The sequence below is a fragment of the Megascapheus bottae genome, chromosome 4, assembly GCF_031878675.1.
Source record: "Megascapheus bottae isolate mThoBot1 chromosome 4, mThoBot2.hap1, whole genome shotgun sequence".
Lineage (NCBI taxonomy): Eukaryota > Metazoa > Chordata > Mammalia > Rodentia > Geomyidae > Megascapheus > Megascapheus bottae.
The window spans coordinates 80,536,455-80,560,430 of NC_143512.1; the positions used below are offsets into that span (position 1 = coordinate 80,536,455).

At 40.8% G+C, this 23,976-nt stretch overlaps 1 protein-coding gene across 1 annotated transcript; it reads left to right on the forward strand.

Annotated features, from left to right (window-relative positions):
• The first annotated feature begins 31 nt into the window (after positions 1-31).
• On the forward strand, positions 32-21,137 carry Atpsckmt (ATP synthase c subunit lysine N-methyltransferase). The gene is made up of 7 exons (XM_090331060.1): positions 32-47; positions 160-351; positions 500-586; positions 6,327-6,622; positions 8,672-8,809; positions 10,384-10,434; positions 18,332-21,137. Exons 1-7 carry the CDS (start codon positions 32-34, stop codon positions 18,506-18,508), a joined length of 957 nt encoding a protein of 318 aa, XP_090187186.1. The 3' UTR covers positions 18,509-21,137.
• Positions 21,138-23,976: the final 2,839 nt, after the last annotated feature.

The following is a 23,976-nucleotide window of genomic DNA, read 5'->3' on the forward strand; positions in this document are numbered from 1 at the left end:
CACTTCCGCTTCCGGCCTCGGAAATCTCGCGATGGAAGGAAGAAGAGGTGAGGCCTGGCTGGTCTGGCCATGGGAGGCGGCGGGGAGTGCGTGGGGCGGGCGCGGCGGCAGCGGGGCTGCCACGGCCGAAGTCCCCGAGGCTGTGGTGTCGGGGTGCAGCGGGCCGGCGGCTGCTGCGGTTCGCACGCTGGCTGGCTGTGCGTCCCCTCCTCCAGGCCGTGCTGTCGGGCCTCGGGGCGGGAGGTGTGGGGCTGGGCCTCTCCGGAGAGCCGGGCCGCGTCCTCTCCCCACCCCCGGGCCCGGACCCAGCCCGCCTGTCCCTGGCGGTGACTTTGGAGGAGTTCTCGAGCCGTGCCTCAGTTTCCCTCTCTTCCTGATGGGTTTTCCTAGCACAGTCGGGGGTCCGCCTCACCCAGGCCGTGCTGAGGGGTTTGGTGAAGAAATCCCCACGTGGTACACAGCATCCACTAACCTGCCCAGGGGTATGGCACATAATAAGGGACGCAGGATCCCACAGTTGAGTGTGCGCAGTGTGTGCTGCTTCAGGAACGTCTTCTCCTACAACCCCTGAATTTCTACCTACCGTGTAAGTAGGCTTAGACTTCCCTGTGTGGTTTTCCAAGCCTTTTCAGGCTCCACTGCCAGGGGACCAGTACTTAACCTCGGCTGTATTTTCCGTTTTTTTAATTTATTTTTAATTTATTTTTTTTACCAGTCCTGGGCTTGAGCTCAGGGCTTGAGCTCAGGGCCTGAGCTCAGGGCCTGAGCACTGTCTTTGGACTTTCTCAAGGCTAGAGCTCTACCACTTGAGCCTCAGCACCACTTCCAGCTTTTTTCTATGTATGGAGTACCAAGGAATCGAACCCGGGTCTTTGTGCATGCTAGGCAAGAACTCTACCACTAGGCCAAACTCCCAGCCCCTTTTTATTTTTTTATTAGGGGATCAAAAATGTAGAGACGAACACACAGATGATTGGTCATTTCCTGGTCCGGCAAACCATGAATCTGATATTGAACCCGACTAGCCAACCTAGCTGAAGGTGGAGTCTCGCTGTCATGGACTGGGTCCTGAGCTGAAGACCTAGACGCTGTCCTTTGTTTTCTCATTCAAAGCTAGTGTTGGGTCACTTGAGCCACAGCTCCACTTCTGGCTTTTTGGTTAAATGGAGATGAGTCTTGACTTCATTTCATTTATTTATTTATTTTTTTAAGCGTTGCAGTCACTGTTTTTAGCTTCAGCTTCTTTTTCCTTGAAAATTGTTCTTTCCATTTTTTTCGACAAGAAGCAGATCTGGAGACTATGAATTAGTTAACCTTGTACTGTCTTTGACTTTCACATATGGGCTGCTAAATGCTCAATGAAAACTACAGCTCTTATTTCATGCTTTGGTGTTTCAAAGACAAGTTTCTTACCATTTATGTATATTACAGTAAATATTCTGACTAAGCAAGGGCCAACAAAACAGCGGTAGAGCTGGATGCTGATGGCTCACGCCTGCAATCCTAGCTACTCAGGAGGCTGAGGTCTGAGAATCCTGGTTCAAAGCCAGCCAGCAGCAGGAAAGCCTGAAAGACTCCTCTCCAGTTAACCACCAAAAAAAAAAAAAGTAAATAAAAAAGCAAGTGGAGCTGTGGCTCAAGTGGTAGAGTGCCAGCGTTGAGCAAAAAAATCTTAGGAACAGCACTCAGGCTAGGCCCGGAGTTTAAGCTCCAGGACTTTTTAATAGAATTGTCTTGACTTTAATTTTGAATGTTCAGGTACTAATTTTCATTGATAAGATCACTACATCTTTTATGAAATAGAGCTTATGGTTGACATTGGATTTACCTAGTCCTCAAAAACTCAGGTAGTGGGTATAGGTTTTGTTTTCTCTACAAATTTATGCATTTAAAAACCATATGGGAGGGGCCGGGAGTTTGGCCTAGTGGTAGAGTGCTTGCCTAGCATGCACGAAGACCCGGGTTCGATTCCTCGGTACCACATACATAGAAAAAATCTGGAAGTGGTGCTGAGGCTCAAGTGGTAGAGCTCTAACCTTGAGAAAGTCCAAGGATAGTGCTCAGGCCCTGAGCTCAAGCCCAGGACTGGCAAAAAAGAAAAAAAAAGAGTCAAAAAAACTATATGGGCATAAAAATGTGAAATTCAGTGGTTTTTGTCAAGGCTGTTGGTGTTGCCTTTTTATTTTTACTTTTGTATGGTAGGGTTTGAACTTAGGGCCTCACAGCCCAGGCTCTGTCCTCAAATGATGATATTTCAGTTGATAGACTTCTGAGTAGGTAGTATTACAGGCATGAGCCACCAGTATTTGTCTCTGACATTGTTCTTCTTCACAGATATTGCAGTGGCATTGCATAAAAAGTTCAGTTCTAGTGCTTACAAAGTGAAATGCACATGTCTGCCTTTTACCACTGTTCATTGGTCCTAGCCCCAGTTATGGCTTTTTTGCCAATACCTTACTGGTTCCATTATTTGGATTCATTTTCCTTTTATTTCTCTCCATATTTCCAATGTGTTTGTGTATGGTATAGCCTCCATTGGACTTTACCACTTATACAGGGGGCTAGAAGGCAGGTCTTTATGCAGTTTGCTGGTTTTATGAAAGGTTTGTGTGCGCATGAGAGAGGAAGAATTTGAGACATTCAACTTGTGTATATTTAATAAACTCAGTACACAAATCAGTGAGACGTGTTGAATATCCATACAATGGAATATTCAACCACAAAAAGCAATGAAGTATTGATACACGTACAGTGTAGATGAATCTTGTAGCCATTACAGGAAGTAAAAGAAGTTGTTCCCATGCCCTGCTGGCTCATGTATATAATCCTATTTTCTCAAGAGTCTTTGATCTGAGGCTTACCGATTGAAGCCCTCTGGAACAGGAATGCCTGTGAGACTTAGCTGCAGTTAACTACCAGAAAACTTGAAGTGGCTCAGTGGTAGAATGCAAATCTTGTACAGAAAAGCTAAGGATAGTGCCCAAGTCCTGAGTTCAAGCCTAATAACTGACCAAAAAAAGAAGTTGATCTCAGAAGACCACACACAAAGTGATTCCACTCCTGTAAGTCTGGACTAGATGTTTAGAGACAGTAAGGGTTGCTTAGGGCTGGGGGCAGAGTGTTGATATGGGGATGATGCCTGAAGGCTAGCAAGTTTCTTGAGGAGAAAATGAAAATGTTGTAAAATTGACTCGTACAATCTGGGAAATTGTGGCTCATTTCTACAATCCTAGCTACTTTTGTGTCTGAGAACTGGAAGATAATTCTCCAGGGAGAAGAAATTCATGAATTCCCTTCTTACCCTAGCTAGGTTCTGCAGCATGCCTGTCATCCCCAAGTATGTGGGAGGCTGAGACTGGGAGGATATCAGTGCCAGGCTCTGCAGAAAAGACTTGGTGAGGTCTCTGTGAAGGGAACTATGATCCCGGCGCTGACAGGAAGCCTGAAAGTAGGTGGATAGGGCTCAGGTGCAGGCTAAGTGGGAAATCAGAGCCAGCAAAAAGCAGGGTTAGAGGGGTGGCTCAGTGGTATCTAGCTAGTCTAGTAAGGTCAAGGCCCTGAGTTCAAATCCCAATACTGCACCCCCCCCAATAATTTACTGGCAGTGGTTCCACCTATCTATGAATATATGAAAAAAATCACTGACACTCAGTGGATGAACTGTATAAAAGTGAATTGTGTCTCAGAGAAGCTGTTAAAAATTGAGTCCCCACTCCCCAAATGATAATCTTGAGAATAAGAGAAGCGGTTAAGAGTTATCACTTTACTCTAGACTTCAGATGCTTCATATAATTACTTAACAATTCTAGTATTTACATGCAAAAAATAACAAGATCTATAAAGTTCTAAAAGTAAGTTCTAAATCTTAACTGGTGAGCAAATGATGTTTTGGTAACAACTTCACTTTTGTTAGAGAGCTAGTTAGAATGCTGAAGGGCAAATGTGCCATGACTTCCCTTGAACAGATGCACACTTTCTACAGCATGTATGTTCCTCCATACAGAAATATGATGGAAATTATTTAAAGCTTCTGTTTTCTGACAAACGCAATCACCTTCCTTTTTTAAACCTTGCTAACAAGCATCACAGACCTTTTGGTTTTCCCCTGAGAAACCAGTGATAAAACTCACTTTAGGGGCCCCAGGAGTCCAGCAGGTTAAAAACACGCTGTGCCAAGTGAGCTGGTAATTGGCCAGGTGTCCTGGAGTGTGACTTACTATTCTCTGGCAGCTTTTGGTGTGACTTGTATTAAAATTTGTATCATGCCAGAGTAAATAGTCATAGTTCATGAGTGCAGTATGTAGTTATAGCCCCTCCAAAGAGGTCTACATTTTGTTGTTGGTGGTGGTGTTGTGGGGCATGAAAAAGCTAGGCAAGAGCGCCAGGCCCTAAGTTCAAGCGTCAGTTCTGGTGCATAGGCACACATAGGTACCAAGACGGACCTGAGGTTTAAGTGATAGTTGGTCCTGAGCCAAGAATGTAGAGGCAACTAGAGCCTAGGAAATCAGCCCTGCCAAACCCATATAGAATCTGCCCGATAGCACTGTGTGGAAATAAATGGGTGGGGTTTTAAACCCAGAACCGAGTGGCAATTTCTTTTAGCAGTTCATAAAAACAAATACAGCTGGGCCGGGAGTTTGGCCTAGTGGTAGAGTGGTTGCCTAGCATGCACGAAGACCTGGGTTTGATTCCTTGGTACCACATACATAGAAAAAAAGCTGAAAGTGGTGCTGGGGCTCAAGTGGTAGAGCTCTAGCCTTGAAAAAGTCCTCAGGCCTTAGTTCAAGCCCCAGGACTGGCCAAAAAAAAAAAGAATACATCCAGTATTCATGATTTACTGATAAGCTGTGAGCATCACCATCCCCTCCCCTTCTCCTGTTGGCTATGGATTCATGTTGCTTGGTGCACTGCTGCTTCAGGACTGAGGTGCTCTGGTTTCCTTTAAGGCTCAGCATGGCTGCAGCAGTGTGTACATGATAGCAGACAGACAGTGTGAAGGCTTTTCTTGTTCAGAACATGAGATGACAAACTTTACTTCCCTTGTGTCTGGACCTACATTCACTTGTTCTGTTTTCACAACATCCCCGGGATCCCACATTGTAGACAGGTTGAACAAGATGAAGGGGATTCAGGGTCACACTCTTACTAAAGGAGCAGAGGTGGCATCATAGCCTAGGCTGGCTCACTAGGATTCTATGCAGTGCTGTCATAATCAGTTCTAATATAATGCGATAACATAATTTTAATATCCCATTAGGAATGCATTTTGGAGGACAGAACTCAAGAGGAGACTATGTAAGGTGACATTCATTTCTCTGAAATCAGTGATTAGAGTTCATTTGATTTATTCTGTGCTTGTGATAGCTTTGTAACAATTTCCGTCCTTCTTTCTTTCTTTCTTTTTTTTGTCAGTCCTGGAGCTTGAACTCAGGGCCTGGACACTGTCCCTTGACATTTTTTTGCTCAAGGCTAGAGCTCTGTCACTTGAGCCACAGCACCACTTCTAGCTTTCTCTGTGTATGTGGTACCGAGGAATCGAACCCAGAGCTTCATGCTAGGCTATGCTCCCAACCCCAACAATTTCTTGAATTTCTTTTTTGTTTTGCATCTGTTTTAAAGACCATGGCCACACGTATTGAGTTTGGAAGGACCTGCCTTACGTAGTTGTACAAAAGAGTTGCATAAGCAGTTTATGAATATAATGCATCTTGACCAGTGTCACCCCTTTCATCATTCTCACCCATCCTTCCCTAAAACTGCTTAGAAAAAAATCTTCTGTTTTCCAAAATTGTATTTGGGCAGCTAAGTTACAGATGACAGAAAAATTTTAGTGTGGAACTCTTTCATTTCACTTTAGATTATAATGAAATAGTTTGTCTTTATTCTTCATTCAGAACACAAAACTGGTTTATAGTTAAAATATGCAATAGTGGCTACTGAAATGATAAATTACTAGATGGATTCCAATACCCTTATTATATCTTCAGGATAATTCCTGGACACAAATAAAATCAATAATTGGAAAGTCTTCTCTTAGTACTGAATAATGTTTACAAATCACTTTAATTTTGTAAGTGAAATTTACAACTCATGAAGAATCTTATACTTGTAATTTTGGTTTTATTCAGCTAAACTGTACTTTAAAGGTAAGAATTTGTTAGTAAGAAGTGTTGGAAAAGGGGTTGTAGATTAGCTCAGGCATAGGACACTTAACCTACATGTCCAAGGCATTGAATTTGATCCCCAGCACCACAGTGGGGAAAAAGTAGGAAAAAAAATACAGCCTTGGTTTGGACTACATGCAATTCTCTGTGCTTTCAACATAGGTACAGCTACCCCAGAAACGCCCCCAGAAGAAGGACTGCTGAGACTTTCTCCTACTAGCTTGGAAGTGGAAGACCACCATTTAAAGAGAAGAAACTGGGGCATTTTGTTTACTGGGGTCATTGGTGGGGCTCTAGTGGCTGTGTATGCTGTAGCTACACCATTTATCACACCAGCCCTCCGAAAAGTTTGTTTGCCTTTTGTACCTGCAACGTCGAAGCAGATCAAAAATGTTGTGAGGATGCTGGGACACAGAAGAGGCTCCCTGGTAGACATTGGCAGTGGCGATGGACGCATTGTGAGTTACGCCCAAGTATTGTCAGGTTTGGAATCGGAATCGATACAGTGTCAATTCCGTGTTTGCTTTTATGTACCGAACTTTGCTATCATAGCCATTTTTAGGTATTGAGTTCATTAGACGCATTCACACTGTTTAACCAGCACTACCACCAGTTTTTTCATCTTCAAAACAGAAATTAAATTTATTAAAAAGCAATTCCTTTTTCCCTTCTTTCCCTTTGGTGGCAACCACTGGTGTTTATATTTAAGATATTGGGAAATACACATTTTAATCAGAAGGAAGTTTTTTTATTTTCTTGAGACAAGGTCTTGCTGTGTAGTTCAGGCAGCCCCCAGTTTAGGAATGGAGGGATGATAGATATGTGCCACTATTACGTGGTTGGAAGGATTTGAGTTTCTAAGAAGATGGTTTCCTTGTTGCATTGTGTAACTTGGGAGTTGTCTGGGCAGGGTGGCTCAGAAGGGTGGTCCCTTCAAGAGTGGGGATAAGACAGAATGGGCACAAGACAGAATGGGCTGATAGGTGTTGTGCTGACCACCATCCCTTTCTTGGGATTTTAGTGGGATGCCACAGTTGACTTTATTTGAAGTCATCCCAGTTTACTTTTTTTGTTGTTGTTATGGTTGTTTTTACTTATTTTTAATGTAGAGTGAACATTGTGAAACACTTAAGGAAATACATAAGTAATTTCAGATTCTTGATACTTTACTATTATTTATTTATTTTTGCTGGTCCTGGGGCTTGAACTCAAGGCTTGAGCACTGTCATTGGATATTTTTTTCAGGGCTAGAACCCTACCAATTGAGCCATAGCACCACTTCTGGTTTTTCCTGTGCATGTGGTGCCAAGGAATCGAACAACTAGGCTAAACTCCTGGCCTGATACTTTACTATTTTTATTACCATCACATGCTCACAAAACCATACTTCCAGGTATATTGATTTTACCTTTTGCTCTACAAGCTTACTGATGGAAAGATGTAGCAGATTTCAGAAGTAGTTTGTTAGACCTGCTCAGTAGTTGGCTAAACCAGAATGAAGTGCACTGTTATCCAAAACAGCCTCAATACTAAAAGTGAAGTCTTTGAAAATAGAGCAGTTCTTCCCAATAAAAAATATGAACTCTTTGACAAAAATGAGAAAACTTGACTTTAAAGCTTGCTTTGTTCACAAGCTACGAAACTGTGGAGAGAGAGGATTGGGGGGGCGGGGAAAAGGGAGGGGGAGAGGAATAGAAAACAGGTATGGGGCTTGAACCTAGGATTAGGATACTGTTTCTCCAAGTTTTTCACTCAGAGCTGATGCTTTAGCACTGAGACACACTTCAATTTCCAGCTTTTTGTGGGTTAATTGGAGATAAGTCTCATGTGCTTTTTTTTTTGCTCAGGTGGCTTTTTTTGTTGTTGTTGTTCCAGTTCCACTTCTGACTTTTGTTTGAGTAGTTTATTAGACATAAAAGTCCCACAGAGCTTCCTGCCTGGGCTGGCTTTGAACCTTGATCTTCATATCTCAGCCTCCTGAGCAGTTAGGATTATAATCCTAGGTGTGAGCCACTGGTACCAGGCTTCTCTAGGACTTTTTTGTTTTGTTTTGTTTTGCCAGTCCTGGGGCTTGAACTCAGGGTCTGAGCTCTGTACTTGAGCTTTCTCAAGGTTAGAACTCTACCGCTTGAGCCACAGCATGACTTCTGGCTTTTTCTATGTATATGGTACTGAAGAATCAAACCCAAGTTTTCATGCATGCAAGGCAAGTACTCTACCACTAGGCCAAATTCCCAGCCCTCTATTAGGTTTTTTTTTTAAATAATAGATTCATACTATCATGTACAGTTTTTCACTGAGAAGGTGTCTGATGATTTTTCTGTCTGTCTGGCCTCAAGCAAGGATCTCAACCATCTCAACCTCTGAAGTAGTTAAGAAATATTTTTTAAATTGTGTCTTCAACAAGGCAGTGCTTTTTGACAGGATGTTTTAGGATTATAAATCAGGTTATTTGTCCATGTAAAGTGACTTTTTCTTCTTTTGGATCAATCCTGCCCTCTTTCCAGGTGATAGCGGCAGCAAAGGAAGGCTTCACAGCTGTTGGTTATGAATTAAATCCCTGGTTAGTTTGGTACTCCAGATACCGTGCCTGGCGAGAAGGTGTGCATGGCTCTGCCAAGTTTTATGTTTCAGACCTATGGAAGGTATGTAAGGCAGATAATGATCCTAGGACATCTTCTGAATTCATAATTAGTATGACTAATGACTGATCAATGGATTAAAAATTGAAATCCAAATGGGTATTTTGAAATAATGAAATACACATTTTAAATGGATAGTTTTTTTTTTGGGGGGGGGCAGGGGGATCAGTCATGGGGCTTGAACTTTGGGCCTGGGTCCTGTCCCTGAGCTCTTCTGCTCAAGGCTAGCACTCTACCATTTTTTTTTTTTTTTTTTTTTTTGCACTCTACCATTTTGAGCCACAGTACCACTTCCTGTTTTCTGGTGGTTAATTGGAAGTAAAAGTCTCATGGACTTTCATGCCCGGGCTGGCTTTGAACTGTGAATTCAGATCTCAGCCTCCTGAGTAGCTATGATTATAGATGTGAGCCACTAGTACCTGGCAAATGGATAGATTTTTTACAGATAGACTCTACCTTAGAGTTGAAGCTTAAAGTTTTGATATATCATATGAATTCCAGAAATTTATTGACTAAATTAGAATGTTCTTATTTTGTTTGTTGTGAGATAAAATAATGATATTCTGAATCTCATGTTGAACTCCTATAAATTGTTTTGGATACTTATTTAACCCTTCCAGGTATGTGAGACAGATATGTAACTGAGAAAATAATCTACTTAGCAACCTCTTCTGGTTACTTTTTGTCCTCATAGAGGATGCGATACTTCCAAATTTATCTGCACTCTAAAACTCTGTAATTTTGCTTTAGGAAAACTCCATAAAATGCTTTCTCTTAAATAAGAACTTTCCATTGTAATATTGCCATCAGTTGCTTATAAAAATCCACTTGTGTTTTACGTGCATTGTTTTTTATATCAGTCTCTGTAGAGTAAGTAAGCCTTTTATTGGGCAATAAGAATTTTGACTGTCAAAGCACTTTTACCCCCAGTTTGTCAACTGTTGAAGGAACATTTTACTGCACTTTTTATGTAGTGCTTTAGAAAAAAGAAAGGATTAGAATTCTAAGGACAGTAGTTGAACACAAAACCGGTGGCTTTGAACTCTGTGGAGTTCTTGTGAGTTGCCTTGGTGGAGTGGCAAAGGACCATCTGCCCAGTACCGTATGGCCAGGAGCTGGTCACTGGGAGTCGGTGGCCATTCTCACCCAGGACCCCGAGGTATGCCTGACCCGCTGTCCTTATGACAAAGTGAAAATGGGGATCGGCTGTTTTTTTCTTTGTGCCATCTTGAGGAGGACATTCTTTTTTTTTTTTTTTTGGCTAGTCGTGAGGCTTGAACTCAGGGCCTGAGCACTGTCCTTGGGTTTTCTCAAGGCTAGAGCTCTACCACTTGAGCCTCAGCACCACTTCCGGCTTTTTTCTATGTATGTGGTACTGAGGAATCAAACCTGGGTCTTCATGCATGCTAGGTAAGCACTCTACCACTAGGCCAAACTCCCGGCTGGGAGAACATTCTTTTTAGAGGTTTGTAAAAGCCCACTGTTTGGCAGAATGGGAAATTCACTTCAGAAGAAGTTGACCTCGCTTTTTGGCTTTTCAGGACTAATCTACTCATTGTTTCCCATCATACTTTTAGGTTACCTTTTCCCAGTACTCAAACGTGGTTATTTTTGGCGTGCCCCAGATGGTGAGTATGTTCTCTGGTTCTCTGCTTGGGGCAGGTGGTGTCACAGGCTCCCTCAGTACCAGCACGTCACCCCTTGGCTTCCCAAAGACTCTGAGGGAACCTGGGGTCTCAGGTCATTGGTTTAATGAAATACTTCAGATCCTTAAAACTTCAGTCCTAAATGACTCAGTCATATTTTCAAACTTTTGTTTCAGATAAAAATCTCATAATCCTCATAATCCTTAAAAGTTCCAGTTTGAAAACTGTTTCATGGGGTCCCAGTGTTGAATGTAGTTCGTGATTTTCATGGCTGCTCACTTACACCCAGCAGAATCACTCAGGGAAGTTAATGGGATGTTCCCTTTGAATTGATCATTTCTTCTATTTTGCTGGAAGATAATTTTCAGGGTGGATGAGCATTGACTAGTTTCAATTTGCCTCAATTGACTGATTTGCCAAAGAACTGAATATTGAACTTTGATTATATACTTTCAAAAGTGAAATTGCCACAGTATTGTAGTGAAAATGGCCCTCCATAGCCTTTAGAAAGATGGTCAGGGTGGGATGCTTTGACTGTAATTGCTGGCTTATAGACCAGAGAATAAATCCCTTTTTACTCTTCAAAGTCTGTAATGGTAGCCATAATAATCTTGGCAGAATTGGATGTTTGCTGAAATGGCACTATATAACTGATATGGTTTTAAGTTTTAAAAAGGTGTTTTGTTTGTTTTGCTTTCTTATTTATACCTTAATTTTTATGGAAGATGTTTCAGTGCTTAAGAAATGTATTGTTACTAGGAGAAATTTTAATGTAATATCATGTTCTTTAAATTTAAGAACTATTTGGAAATGTCTTGAAAGTCACAGAATTCTATATGTTTGTGATTGATATTAGGTCTGAGATAAAGATCAAACTTGGATATCTAGACTTTTCATTTTAGAAGTAAAGACAGGCTGGAAGCATGGTGGTCCCTGGTCATTTGAAAAAAAAGCTTTTGTGTACATAGAATAGCTACAGAATTTTTTTCCAGTTTTTCTTTTCTTTTTTTTTCATATATATTTTATTGTAATTGATAGAAGGGTTACATTGTATTCATCAGATAGAAGGTGCATTACTTCACAAACATCGATACCCTTTCTCATGTCCTATTTCCCATTTCCCTCCCCCCATCCCCCTCACAACTTGATTTCCCCCCTTTCCTCTCCTATTTCCAACAACCAATTAAGCATATATAAAATATACCAGATAACAAGGTGAAGTATTGTAACAATATGAGATAACCAAGGGACAATAAAAGACATGAGAGATAACATAGTACATCACTCATTATATGGCTTTTGTTTCTATATCCTGGAGGTCCTTACATTTAGTGTCATACTATATGGTCTTATGTATCTAGATTTTGTTCTGTCTTGAATCTCTGCTAGGAGAGCCCAATAGATACAGAATTTTGATAGTAATTTACTGTATTAGAATATGAGTTTTCATTTTAAAAGGGAGTAATTAATATTTTGAAAGCAATTCTTTCTTAAAGAGTTAACAATTTCGATGTTCTCTGGAGAGGCAGGATGTTTAATGGCATGGATTCTGAAACCACACTTACCTTGTGCCAGTTGGGGGCAGCAGTTGCCTTTGGTAATGCCATGGATACCTAACTTGTCATGGCCACTCTGCTCCTTGCACACAAGGTTTGGTGCTGCTTACTTCGGGGTGGTCAGAGTGTGGTTATTTTAATACATGCTTGTGAAATTATTGCAGAGACCTCATAAGCAAGGAACTTAAAGTACCTCACTATCCCTAGAGAGAGCAGGGAGCAGCTGAAATATACACAAGCACTTACATTTTTTGTAGTAAGAAAGACAGCCAACCTGTTTTCCATGTTGGTGGGTTCATCAACATGCAGAGAGCACAGCTGACTTCTGTTGGTCTAGTGGGCCCTGCTTTTAATACTCATGAGTCGTTGCCTAAGAGGAGGCAGTGGGGGTGGGGAAGGAGAACATGCTGGCTGGGAAGTTGCAGGTCAGGTCTGCCCTTTAAGAGTTGGGTGACCCTGGAAAAGTGCTTTCTACCTGTCTGGGCCTGACTGTGTCATGCAGCTGTCAAATTGTATTCCCATTCTTTGGGTGCTGCTCAGCATTCCAGTGGTGACTGGGTGGCTCAGCACAGCCAGCATCTGTGAAGCAGTTCCCATCATGTCTGAGGCAGGCAGGTGACTGCTGGAGCCTTCAGGAAGTACAGAGCAGGACACCCTGCTGTTGAAGTCCTCAGCCTTGCTTCTTTTGCCTTACTGATTAGGTCTAACAGCTCTGTGGAGTTGTAGCTGACACTCATGTATCAAAATGGCTTGAGGAACCCATCTGAATCTGGTCAATCCGTCACTAGGATGACAAGTATCCTACCCCTCTTTTCAGAATGCAGAACACATCAGTCATTACTCCTGTTTAGATCCCTTATGTGATTTTTTTGCTGCTTTTAGGGACGAGGTTTCCCATCCTCAGGTGTGGTAATCTGCACTGATTTGCCTGTTGGCTTCACCAGGCTTTGCCCTGTCCCTGTACTGTGCACTTAAAAGCTCAAGAATTTGATGGTCAACTGTACTGTTTGACCTCTAGCATGGGATCACTGGGCACAGAATAATTAATAATCACTCAGTGAGTACTATTTTTCCCTCTTTTTTTTTTATGAAAGAATTTATTTATTTATTTATTTATTTATTTATTTATTTTTGCCAGTCCTGGGCTTGAGCTCAGGGCCTGAGCACTGTCCTTGGACTTTCTCAAGCTAGAGCTCTACCACTTGAGCCTCAGCACCACTTCTGGCTTTTTTGTATGTATGTGGTACCGAGGAATTGAACCGGGTCTTCATGCATGCTAGGCAAGCACTTTAACCACTAGGCCAAACTCCTGGCCCCATGAAAGAATTTATTAACATTGATTTTTACATCATATTTCAAATGTCATGTTTAACAAATAAGTATTCAAGAAGGGAATTTATATAATCACTGTTTTTTTTTTTGACGGCAGTACTGAATTAAGTACTTTGATGTTTACCTTGGCTCTTGCTAGTTATAGCTGATACTCTACCATTTGAGCCATACCTCCAGTTCTAACTTTTTTCCCCCTGTTTAATTGAAGGAAAGAATCTCAGATATGTCTGTTTGGGCTGGCTTTGAACCACAATATTTATATCTTAGTGAATAACAGAAAATACTCTTACCTAGAAGTACGTTTAGTGGTGGGGAGAGGAGGTATAAAAAAGTACCAAATGCAGTATGTTTCATACAGTCAAAATAAGTCCCGCAGAGTAGTTGAAAGCACAGGAAAAGGAGAAATGGGGTAGGGATAGTGTCCAGAAAATAGGGAGGGAGGGAGCTATGCATGCAAAAATGGTCGGTAAAGGACAGCAGTTGTGAAAGGGCTGAGGGGCATGTGTGACTGGTAGGCTTGGGGAGCAGCAAGCAGATGGGGCATCAATAAGGCAGGGCAGCATGAGTGATGAGAGAGTGAGACCTGAAGGATGGACACTTGCTCTTGTAAGGACAGGAGCTGTTGAGGACTGGGCAGAGAACTCTCTAGAGCTGAAAAGGCTCACAGATTACTGCTTAGGGAAAATGGGTGGAAGTCAGGAGGGAGGGGTTCTTGTAAGTGTGCAGGCGACAGGTATTGAGATTTAGACTGAGATAGATTGGCTGTTAAGAAGTGCTCAAACTGTGGTTGCATTGTGAAGATAGATGAGAAAATTTAATGGGCAGATCCAGTGTGAGAGAGGAGTTAGGATAGCCCATGGTATCTGGCTGAACTCCTGACATTTGAGTTGCCAGGACCTAGGCTGGGAGAGGCACAGGGAAAGTTGATGGAGGAAGTGCAATCTGAGTGTATGTAGGCTTGGAAAACCGGGTAAGGAGTCTAGAGAGAAGGTGGTGGGAGATATGAGCAGGTTAGCCATCAGTGCATAGATAACAAAGAAGCCCAGGAAAGCTCACCTGAATGAGCAAGGGTCTGAGGAGGAGTCACCCAAGCCAATGCTGGCTCTATGCCAGCATTTGAGGTATGGGAAATTGGGGGTGGCCAGCCAAGGACCCAAGAGAGGCACCTAGTGGCAGAGCTACTCTGATGGCCAAAGGAAGTATGTGAGGTTATAGGCCAGTGTTGATCATTGTCAACCTTGAGTTACTTCATGGCTTCAAGCTGATTCCATCTTGTGTTTATACTTCTAAAGACACAATTAGAATTCGATGAGTTTGTGTCACTTTGAAGCCTATAATTATATGAATAAATCTGAATTGTATTAGATAGGCATGACACATCACTGCTTCTCTTTGTGTATGATATCAAGAACCAGACTCGTTGCATATTTATATGTAATTTAGTCAATTCATTTCTCATGATTGAAATAGCTCCTTTCATTTTTAGGTTTATCTTGACTTAACATGTGACAGTCATTTTGAAATAAAAGAAACAATAAAAGAGAAAAGAATAATAGTAATGAAAATGCGCTTACAATTATTCTTTTTATGAACCAAATTTCCATAAGAAACCTCTGATATTTTGGAGAAGCACATTTATCTCATTATTTGCTTATTTGATTTTCCTTCAAAGAATAAAACTTAAAAAAAAACTTTGCTGGATGTTCGAAAAATAGAAACTTCCCATCTTTAATGGAATTTATTTTTGTTATCTTGGTATTGATTCTAGAGATGAGTGAGAATTTTGGCCCACTCCAGCAGTAGTCACATGGTAGAATTTTTCCTAGCTAAATTTCATTTTTTTCCATATATTTGTAATTGTAATTAATAGAGGGGATACATTATATTCACCAGATAAAAGGTGCACTACTTCACAAACATTGATACCCTTTCTCATGTCTTGGTCCCCATTTCCCTCCCCCCATCCCCGCCCCTCATCTTGTTTTCCCCCCTTCCCTATCCTATTTCAAATAACCAAATGCACATACAAACAGTCTATCAGATAACAAGCTAAAATTCTGTAACAATATGAGATAACCAAGGGACAGCAAAAGAGATGACAGATAACATAGTATATTAAGGACCACAATCACTCATTATATGTCCTAGCCAAATTTCTAAGACAGGTTAAGAGCAAAATCTCTAAAAGAGCATTATTGACTTATTTCTCTTGCTTTAGTTGCTTTAGAAGGCTGGAACTCTACCCTTAGAGCCACAGTCTCTTTTGGTGGTTAATTGGAGATAAGAGTCTTAGAGACTTTCCTCAAATCTCAGCTTCCTAGGTAGCTAAGATTATAGGCTTGAGCCTCCAGTGCCCAGCAAGTTGGTTACTTTTAAAGGGAGAGGGAGTAGTTTTTGCCTAGATCTTGGTTTCCAACCACCCTTTTTTACTAAGAGGAACTAAGAATCCTTGAGGAACTACAGATCTAGGGCAAAAGAAAGGAAGATATAAACATCTAGAACATTTTGTTGAACCAGAATATAAAGAAGTACCCAGAGTATTTTATTAGGAATGTCTGAAGGATTGAGAAGCCAGTTGGAGGAGGTTTTCAGTGGCCAATTTAGCACAATTTGGGCATTAGAATAAGCAAGGACATTAGTGGATTATAACACACTGAATGTGAAATAATGTGAGTGCTTATACCAGGTATTTATCGATATGTAGTCTGAGGGAGAAAGGAGAAAGGAAAGCTCTTTATTATAGTACGATGATAGCTATATATCTAGAAGAAATAATGGAATTAGAAAATTGTCACTTTATAGTTGCTATAGTAAAAGTAGCTTCCAGTCAGAATCACAGGAAGGCTACTTCTAGTGCATGGATGGTCTGATAAGTAATAGTGTTTAAGTCATCTCCAAATTTCCTCCCACAAGTTGGCATAATCACTGCCTTGTGGGGTAAATGTATTGATCACAAGGTTAATATCACCACCAGGAGCAGAAAGATCTCCTGGGCTTCTGGAGTCTTAGTAAGTTCACAGATACATAGCTGCAGCATTGCCAGAGTCACAAATGCCCTTAGCACATTAGGGGCAAATATCAGTGGATTCTAAAATATGGTCCATTTGATCCTTTGTCAGGAAGCACAAAGAAAGATAGAAATTGTTTCAGATCAAATAAGACTAATGGAATGCTACTACTACTAACTGCAAAAAGTGATCCTGGACTGGATTCTACCCTGAAGGAAATTCTATAGGACACTATTTTGGTATTAAAATTAATTAGAATATAATTAGAATTATTGTTGGAATACAGTGTTAAGTTTCCTGAATATGAACACTATGCTGAGATTATTTCTGTTTCTTAGAAAATACACATGGAGGCTGGGAGTTTGGCCTAGTGGTTAAAGTGCTTGCCTAGCATGCATGAAGACCCGGGTTCGATTCCTCGGTACCACATACATAGAAAAAAGCCAGAAATGGTGCTGAGGCTCAAGGGCTCTAGCCTTGAGAAAGTCCAAGGACAGTGCTTAGGCCCTGAGCTCAAGCCCACGACTGGCAAAAAAAAAAAAAAAAAAAAAAAAAGAAAATACACATGGAAGCATTATGGAGATAAACAAGGATGTTACATGCAACTACTTACCAAATGGTTTAGAAAAAAGGATTCAGCGAGACAGGAAGAGAACAAATAATGAAATGTGAAAAAATGTTAGAAATTAGTGAACATGGGTAAAGATGTACAGGAGTTCTTTGCAACCTGCTTATAAACTTGTCATCTTAAACTAAGAAAATATAATTTTAGAAGTATTTTTAGTGGCCAGGTGCAGTGGCTCACATCTGTAATCCTAGATACTCAGGCAGCTGAGATCTGAGGATCGCTACTCAAAGCCAGCCTAGGCACAAAAGTCCGTGAGACTCTTATTGCCAGTTAACCACCAGGAAATTGGAAGTGGTGTTGTGGCTCAAGGGGTACGGTGGTAGCCTTGATCTGAAGAGCTCAGGGACAATGCATGGGCCCAGAGTTCAAATTCCACAACCCACAAAAAAAAAATTTTTAGAATATGAAGGTGTTAATGTAGTATTAGGAATTGCAGACAAAAATTAAAACAGTTGTTAATGAAAATGTCAATATTTCTAACAAACATTAAAATTGCCTCCTTGGTAGATTGTTAATAAAATGATATGTAAGAGATATGTTAGATTGTCCATTATTGAGGTTGAGCTTAGTGGTAAAGAGGTACTTAACATGTATGAAGTCTTTTTTTAACTCATCAGTATTTTATGACATATCTAAAAACTTATGAACTATTTCATAATAGCTATACATATTGATACAGTATGTATATATTTTTATGGGCTACCTAAGTCACATTTTATTGACTATATATGTTGTTGACATTAAAATATACCATTGCTATTGAGGAAAATAATAGTTACAATTCTAAAATAATACAAATTGTATAGTGTATCCCAGTATTAGAGATACTAAACATGTTGGAAATTGTCTAAATTACATGACAGAAGGTATGTTAAAATACTTGGTGAGGGCCGGGAGTTTGGCCTAGTGGTAGAGTGCTTGCCTAGCATGCACCAAGACCCGGGTTGGATTCCTCGGTACCACATACATAGAAAAAAGCCAGAAATGGTGCTGTGGCTCAAGTGATAGAGCTCTAACCTTGAGAAAGTCCAAGGTCAGTGCTCAGGCCCTGAGCTCAAGCCCACGACTGGCAAAAAAAAAAAAAAAATGCTTGGTGAATAAATCTATTGTTGCATCAGAAAACTTGAAATCATGATTGACACTGCTAAAAATAGCACCTGTTATAATGGATAATTGGTGATGTTCTTACAACTGCTGTTGTGTCTTTTTGTTAATAATTTGTTTGATAATGTATTTGTGCCTTAAGTGATACTTTTTCAAAGTATTTTAAAGATTCTCAGTAAATATAAAAGGGCAAAATGGAATCATTTCTCTCATCATTCACTGAACTATTATTCTGTTATTATTCTGCTCAGATGCTGCAGTTGGAGAAGAAACTTGAACTTGAACTTGAGGATGATGCAAGAGTCATTGCTTGCCGGTTTCCTTTCCCTCACTGGACACCAGACCACATCATTGGAGAGGGGACAGACACTGTGTGGGCCTATGATGTGAGCACTTTTAGAGGAAGGGAAAAGAATACTGAAAACTGATACCTCCAGTTGGTCATTCAAAGTTTTTTTTTTTTTTTTTTTTTTTTTTTTTTTTTTTTTTGCTAGTCCTGGGGCTTCCACTCAGGGCCTGGTCACTGTTCTTGAACACTTTTTGTACAAGGCTAGTGCTCTACCACTTGAGCCACAGACGCACTTCCGAGTTTTTCTGTGTATGTGGTACTTAGGAATCGAACCCAGGGCTCTGTGTATGCTGGGTGAACACTTTACCACTAGGCGACACTCCCAGGCCCTCAAAGTCTTTCTGAGGAAAGAGTTCCTAGACACTTACAGCTATGTCTTTAGGTAAAGATGCTTGCTTACAGCTGTAAGCTAAACACATAGCTGTAAGTGAGCATAGTTTTCTTTGATATAGCATGCAGATCACTCTTATTTCTATAGCTTTTAGAGGAAAAGAAGTTAAGAAAACAAGTAGGCTTATTTTTATTGGAATAACCTAATAAATATGCTGTCTTATCATATACTGGATTGCATGAAATTGTAAACAAATGCAAGTCCTGTTTATGGATCAGAAAATGTCAACAGCTTTTTATATTATAAACAATATGGCTTAATACTACAGATGAGGACAAATAATTTTTTTAATTAAAGAATTTATTAACATTGATTTTTATATCATATTTCAAATGACATGTTTAACAAACAGGTATTCAAGAAGGGAATCTATGTACAATCACTGGCACTTAGATTTTAGAACATAATCAAAATTAGGCTGAGGGTTTGTATGTCATAGGTACATAATAATCTGTGTAACAAAACATTATATCTATATAGAGTCATAAGTTTTTATGTCTATGTAGTTGTGTTTATATTTCCAATACCATGTCCATAGCATTGGATTGCAACTTTTGAGTCCTCGCTCTTGTACTGTTTGGATCTAATAGCCACATATCAAGGATACCATGTGCCTTTTGTTCCTTTGGTCTTGATTTGTCTCACTCAACATGATTTGCTCTAGATTCATCCACTTCCTTGCAAATGCCATTATTTTATCTTGGAGAACAAATAATTTTTAGAGTATCTTTTAGCAAAGGTTTGCTGTTCCCTGTAACTTCATACATAAGATTTATCTCTTTTCTATACTTATGGCAAAATTAATTTTACTTTTTTTTTGGTGGGTTATGGGGCTTGAACTCTGGGCGTGGCCTTGTCCCTGAGCTCTTCAGCTCAAGACTACCACCCTACCCCTGGAGCCACAGCACCACTTCCAATTTTCTGGTGGTTAATTGCAGATAATAGTCTCAAGGTCTTTAGTGCTCTGGCTGGCTTTGAACCAGGATTCTCAGATCTCCGTCTCCTGAGTAGCTAGGATTACAGGCATGAGCCACCACACAAAATTAATTTTTTTAAAGGACTCAGAGCTATTTATATTTTGTAATATTTATAAGGAATAATTTGCTCCAGGACTAGATTACTGTTTAATTGAAGGTACGTACATATATACAAGTACATATGTGTGAATGAGTGTGTCTATTTTTTTTAATTTAAATTTTAACTTTTCTTTGCTAGTTCTGGGGCTTGAACTCAGGCCCTGGGCAGTGTCCCTGAGCTTCTTTTGCTCAGGGTTAGCACTCTACCACTTACTTGAGCCACAGTGCTACATCTGACCTTTTCTGTTTATGTGATACTGAGGAATTGAACCCAGGGCTTCATGCATGCTAGGCAAGTACTCTAACACCAAGCCACATTCCCAACCCACATACACCCATTTTAATGTTTCTGAAATTGATGTGCCTTCCAATGGAAGATGTGTTACAGCTTTAACTGGCAGTATTGTGCCTCTTGATGTAGCAATTGGTAGCATCTTAAATTTACTAAAATTTGGGTTGTGGAAAAGATTCCCAACATCATGGAATAATTGGGAAAGGTTTAATAATAAAACAATAAATAAACTTCATTGGGAGCCTGACCTAGGTTCAGATCTCTGCTCTGTCCTCAGCAGGAGGCCTTGCACATGAAATCATTGCCTCTGAGCCTTGGTTTTCCACATATTTCTGCCACTAGGGATAATGATGCACAAATTTGTAAAGCTTTGGTTCAATAAGCTTATTCATAGACGATGCAGATTTCTTTCTCTCTCTCTCTCTTCCTTTCTTTCTCTTTCTTTTTTTGTATTGGTTCTGGGCCTTGAATCTGAGACCCTGTCCCTTAGCTTTTTAGCGGAAGGCTTGAAATACAGCTCAACTTCTGATTATTTGGTGATTAATTTCAGAGATAGAGTTTTGAAGATTTTGTTTGGTCTGGCTTTCACAGTGGACTATTTTTCAACTGTGATCCTCAGATCTCAGCCTTTTGATTAGCTAGATTATAGGCATGAGCCATTAGTGCCTGACTTGCATATTACTTCTGCTAGTTGCCTTTTGATTTTATAAGAGCAGCCACTTATTTAATATCTAGAAAATGAATATTGAGTCCTAGAAGCTTGGTCTAGTGGTAGAGTGCTTACCTAGCATGCACAAAGCCCTGGGTTCATAAAGTCCTCAGTATTACATTCGCAGAAAAGCCGGAAGTGGTGCTGTGGCTCAATTGGTAGAGTACCAGCCTTGAGAAAGCCCAAGGACAGTGCCCAGGTTCTGAGTTCAAGCCCCAGGACTGGCAAAAAAGAAAGAAAGAAAGGAAGGAAGGAAGGAAGGAAGAAAGAAAGAAAAAAATGAATATTGAAGGATGGATCAGTTAATCTGTACTTATCACAGAGAAGAATTGAAATCAGTAATATACCTGTAACGTAAGTACCAAACTGTCTTAATGTAAATTCAATAAAAAATGATTTTCTTTAAAAAATGATTGCTTCTGAAAAATATAATCAATTTGATATTTTCCTTTCTTTTTCTTCTCTCTCTCTCTCTCTCCCTCCCTCTCTCCCTCCCTCCCTCCCTCCCTCCCTCCCTCCCTCCCTCCCTCCCTCCCTCTCTCTCTCTCTCTCTCTCTCTCTCTCTCTCTCTCTCTCTCTCTCTTTCTTTCTTTCTTTCTTTCTTTTTGTGGGTTGTAGGGCTTGAACTCAGCCTGGGTGTTGTCCCTGAGCTCTTCAGCTCAAGGCTACTTCCTTACCCTTGAGCCAAACCCCATTTCACAATTTTTAGATGTTAATTGGTGAAAAGAGTCTTAGGTCCTTTTGTGCCTGGGCTGGCTTTGAACCTTGATCCTTAGATCTCAGCTTCCTTGAGCAGATGTGAGCCTCGGTGCCTGACTATAAATTTGATAATTTTCATATAGATGATAACTGTCTGGGATATGTTCATTTATTCAATAATTTATGTATGCTTTTTTACTCTGTAAATAGCTCTGTTGGTCCAGATTAAAAGGTGTACAAGGCCCATGGATTCATGGGATTTCTGTTTTTGGAAGCAGGAGACAAGTAAACAAATTTGTGCGTGTGTGAATGGGGGCGGTGTGGATGTGTGTAAAATTCTCTGAGAAGCTGTGTGATGTAGAAAAACTATGTGTATTTGGCTGAGAAGATACTAAGTCGTGTTGTTGGTTCCACTGTATCTCCTTTTCCCCTAATTTCCTCTTAAAGCATGAATTCTCTGAGCTGGGGTGGGATAGCAGTTCTTAGTGTTTATCTCTTATATTACTCTCCACTGTAGTGAGTCTCTGTCTCTGTCTCTCCGTCTCTGTCTCTGTCTCTCTCCCCCTCTCCTTCCCTCTTTCTCTCTTCCTCCCCTTCTTTTCTCTCCCCCCTCCCTGTCTTGTCTCTCTCTCTCTCCTGGGGCTTGAATTCAGGACCTAAGTGCTGTCTCTGAGCTCTTTTGGTCAAGGCTAGCACTCTGGCTTTTTTGGTACTTAATTGGAGATGAGAGTCTCATGGACCTTCTTGACTGGGCTGTCTTTGAACTGCAGTCCCCAGATCTCAGCCTCTTGAGTAGCTAGGATTGCAGCATGAGTTACCAGTACCTGGCCGTAGCCAGTTTCATAATTTTGGGGGTGTGTTTTGGGTATGATCCATTGTTCTCTGCCATGAGGATGTTGTAGTAGGCTAATTACAGGGGTCTATAGAACTGTGGAGGTAATCAGCAGTTCTCTAGATATATTGCTGGTGGGTAGGTAGAGGCATCAATCTCTCAGTTCTTTATGTGTTAAAGTCACTGTTTCCAGGGGAAATGGTGTTGGAGGTTGGTGAGTAGTGGACATGTGACCAGCTCCTGATAATGAGAATTGAGAGAAATATATATGTGTGTGTGTGTGTGTGTGTGTGTATAATTTTTTGCAACTAGAGGAAAGTTTATTGGGGTATGCTACTGGGCGAACCCCCTGATTGGGACCAAAGAGGTTGCACTGGGTCTGATTGCTGGTGGGGCTTTTATGGATGGGATAAAAGTAGATTTGTTAATCAGTAGAAATTCTTTTTTTTTTTTGGCCAGCCCTGGGCCTTGAACTCAGGGCCTGCGCACTCTCCTTGGGCTTTCTCAAGGCTAGCACTCTACCACTGGAGCCACAGCACCATTTCCAGACTTTTTCTACATATGTGGTACCAAGGAATTGAACCCAGGTCTTCGTGCATGCTAAGCAAGCACTCTTACCACTAGGCCAAACTCCAGGCCCAATCAATAGAAATTCTTAATCGGGGCAATTCTTGATCAGTGGGCCTGAGTCAAGGGAAGTATTGTGGGAGCTTTTCGAATGCTGTGTGTGCATGTGTTGGTGGTTAATTAGAGATGAGAATCTCATTGATTTTCCTGCCCAAATTGTCTTTGAACCTTAATCTTCAGATCTCACCTTCCTGAGTAGGTAGGATTATAGGTATAAGCTACTGGCATTTGACATTTCTTTTTCTTTTCCTTTCTATTTCTCTTCCCCCATCTTTCCTCCCTTTTGCCCTCTTTCCTTTCCTCCTCCCTTTTCCTTTCCTTCTCCCCACACCACTTCTCTTTCTTTTTTTTGTGGTACCAGAGATTGAACTCAGGGCTTCAGGCTTATCAGATGGGTATTCTATCACTTAAATCCAAATAAACACTCCATGACTCTACCAAGCCCTAGTGTAAATACAAACATAGATTTTAATCCATCTAAACTGCTTTTTTGAAATTGGACTGTTTGGACTGGCTTTGAGAAGCAAGCCAGGGTTTTAGATGGTTGCTAAAGGGACAAGAGGTTTAAATTCAATATGAAGTACACTCTTAGAAAACTCATTTAAAATTAGTGCCTATAGATTAGCATATCCCTGACCCTGGAGATGCAGTGCAGAGGCTGGCTGCCACTTGGTGGAGAAGTTGTAGAAGGGATCATCACAGCACTGATGGAGTCCTATGAGGACCCAAAGTCTGCCAGTATCCATTGAGCAGACCTCAGCGGAGCCTTGAGGCAACCTTCAGAGACAGGTGTTTCAGACAGCTCCACAAAACTACACAGCTACAAGCAGGCAGATATGGCTGCTTTTTACTCTGATATTAGGAAGTAGTCAAAATATTGGTAAGCTGATGAATGAAGAGAATTTTTGTCAGAACAACAGC